The 2,255-nt window shown below is 34.4% G+C and overlaps 1 protein-coding gene across 1 annotated transcript in view; it reads left to right on the plus strand.

The window, feature by feature from the left end:
* Positions 1–2,255, plus strand: part of MYO19 (myosin XIX) — a gene marked incomplete in the record, with an annotated part of 32,955 nt that overhangs the window by 18,162 nt on the left and 12,538 nt on the right. Inside the window, 1 exon segment of the mRNA XM_072410228.1 lies at positions 538–628. Coding sequence (XP_072266329.1) covers positions 538–628 — 91 coding nt within the window.

Consider the following 2,255-nt stretch of genomic DNA (forward strand, 5'->3'; position numbering starts at 1 on the left):
TTGTCTTTTTGCATTTACTTGGACAGCTTGCAAAAGTTTGGGTAGAGGAGGTGATATCTCGGTTACATTTTGTGGTTTTGCTCTCTATCCTCTCCACAGTTTCCCATCCAACCTTCCTGTATTACAGCAGAGACTAGGTCCTATGAATTTGCAAAGCTGCTACCTGGTCTTTTGTTCACACATGCATTCTAGCATGTGGATGTTTCATCTTCATATGATTTCAGCTTTGGGAGAAAGTTTGCTCAAGCAGCTCTTTGAGCTGAAGGAATCCCTCAGTAGTTTTGTTTTTTTGGATCTGTAGGTGTGTGTTTGTTGTGTTGTCTGTATGTCCTGAATGTTAATGTTTTCCTTTGTTCCTCAATGGAGGAGAAAAAACAGGACTTTTTGTATTTTCTTTCTCACTTCTAACACCTAAAGAGAGCAACACAGGATAAATGATAAACATAAAATCTAGCCAGAGGAGTAAATAAGTGTGTTTTGTGTTGTCTTTATTTTAATGTATATTATGGCACTAATCTCTCCTATATTTTATTTTAGATTTTATCAGGACTTTTGCATCTGGGAAATGTCAGCTTTTGTGATTCTCCAGATGAAAGCCAGCCATGTGAAGTTTTTAGCAGTGCTAAAGGTAAATTCATTTTTTCTCAATGTAGGAAAAATCAGATATAATCTTATATTTCACAGTTTTTCAATATCTTCAACTATTGCTACTGTATCTAAACTATGCCCAAGTATTTCTTGGAGCAGCAATCATGTTGTCCTATCCTTTTACTGAAGTATACAATTCTTTTTTCTTTATAGTTTCCCCCTAAAACCATAGGAATTTTTTGGATAATCGAAGACTTTGGATCACTTTAATTTTATAAAAAAATATACTATTTTATTCAATAAAAACAATTACAACACAGTTGTGCATCACAGAATAAATTAATCGGCAACAATCTCATATGATATCTATTCCGAAGCTCTCTGGATATATAAATATAATCTCTTCTTATCACAATGATATATATTCTTTAATATCTTCCAGAAGCTTTCAAAACTCAATACATTTCACAGCGGCATTGCACTGCTTTTTCCAAAGATATAGGAGCCACTTAAGAGAACCAACTTTTTCCAAGTGAGCCTTTCATGAGACCTTTCTGCAACCTCTTTTAAATTCTACTGCCAGTTCTGAAAATAACTATTCAGGCATGGAACAATATATTGAAAACTCTTGAAAACGTAAACTCCAGTAAATATGGCATTCCCCATGCAACATTTTTTTTTACTGTGAATGGCTATTACAATAATCGCTGGATCAGCATACACTGGGAGAATATGAACACAGAGGGAATCTTTTAAAAAAAAATAGAATTTGTTCCCCTCATGATTAGCTACTTTTAATTTTTCTTTTTTTCAGATATTCCCAATTCCTTAATGCCATTCTACAGGCAAGAAATGTAAATATTTGAGGAATAGAACATAAATCCAGTTCAAACCAATAATGTTGAACTGAACAGGGTTGTGGATTTCTGAGCAATTCCTGGGTATCTGCAGTCAGAGTTGGCAAAAAGTTACCAATTTAATTTAAATTTTAATAAAATAGGCCTGATTTATTATGCCTGATTTATTAAATCTCCACATCCATTCCAAGCTTGCTGGAGCATCCAGGTTCTCCCATGTTAGTCTATCTTCTTCAGCATTGGGGAGCTTTAATAAATTGGGTACTGTGTGCCTGATTTAATAAAGCTCTCCAAGGCTGGAAAGGATACACTTTCATCCATGAAGCTGGGTGATCCAGCAAACCTGGAATGGATCTGGTTCAGGATTCAAAATATTTGCTAGCAAATAGCTAATGACTTTGAAGAAATTTATTCCAGGTTTTCTGGATCACCCAGCTTTACTTATGAAGGTGTATCCCCTCCACCTTTGGAGAGTTTTAATAAATCAGGCCCACTGTGTTAAAATTTCTAATTTCCCTAAATATAGGTAAACTGCTTCTCCTATATTAGATCAATGCCAAATGAGAAGTATATTTTTTAACTAGTGTGAAGTCCTCATAAGCTATATTTTAAAATGACATTTATTTAAATTTATTTTTTATGTAAAAAAAAGTGTTTTTATTTGAGTTGTATAAACAGTTTCTTTGGAGTTAATACATGTGAGCTCTAATACCAACTTGCTTGCTTCATGATTGTGAGATTATCAATACATACCGTGTTTCCCCGATGATAAGGCAGGGCCATCAAATAAGACAGCCCCCCCTTTTTAGG

This window comes from Pyxicephalus adspersus, chromosome 1 (genome assembly GCF_032062135.1).
Source record: "Pyxicephalus adspersus chromosome 1, UCB_Pads_2.0, whole genome shotgun sequence".
In the NCBI taxonomy this organism is placed as follows: Eukaryota; Metazoa; Chordata; class Amphibia; order Anura; family Pyxicephalidae; genus Pyxicephalus; species Pyxicephalus adspersus.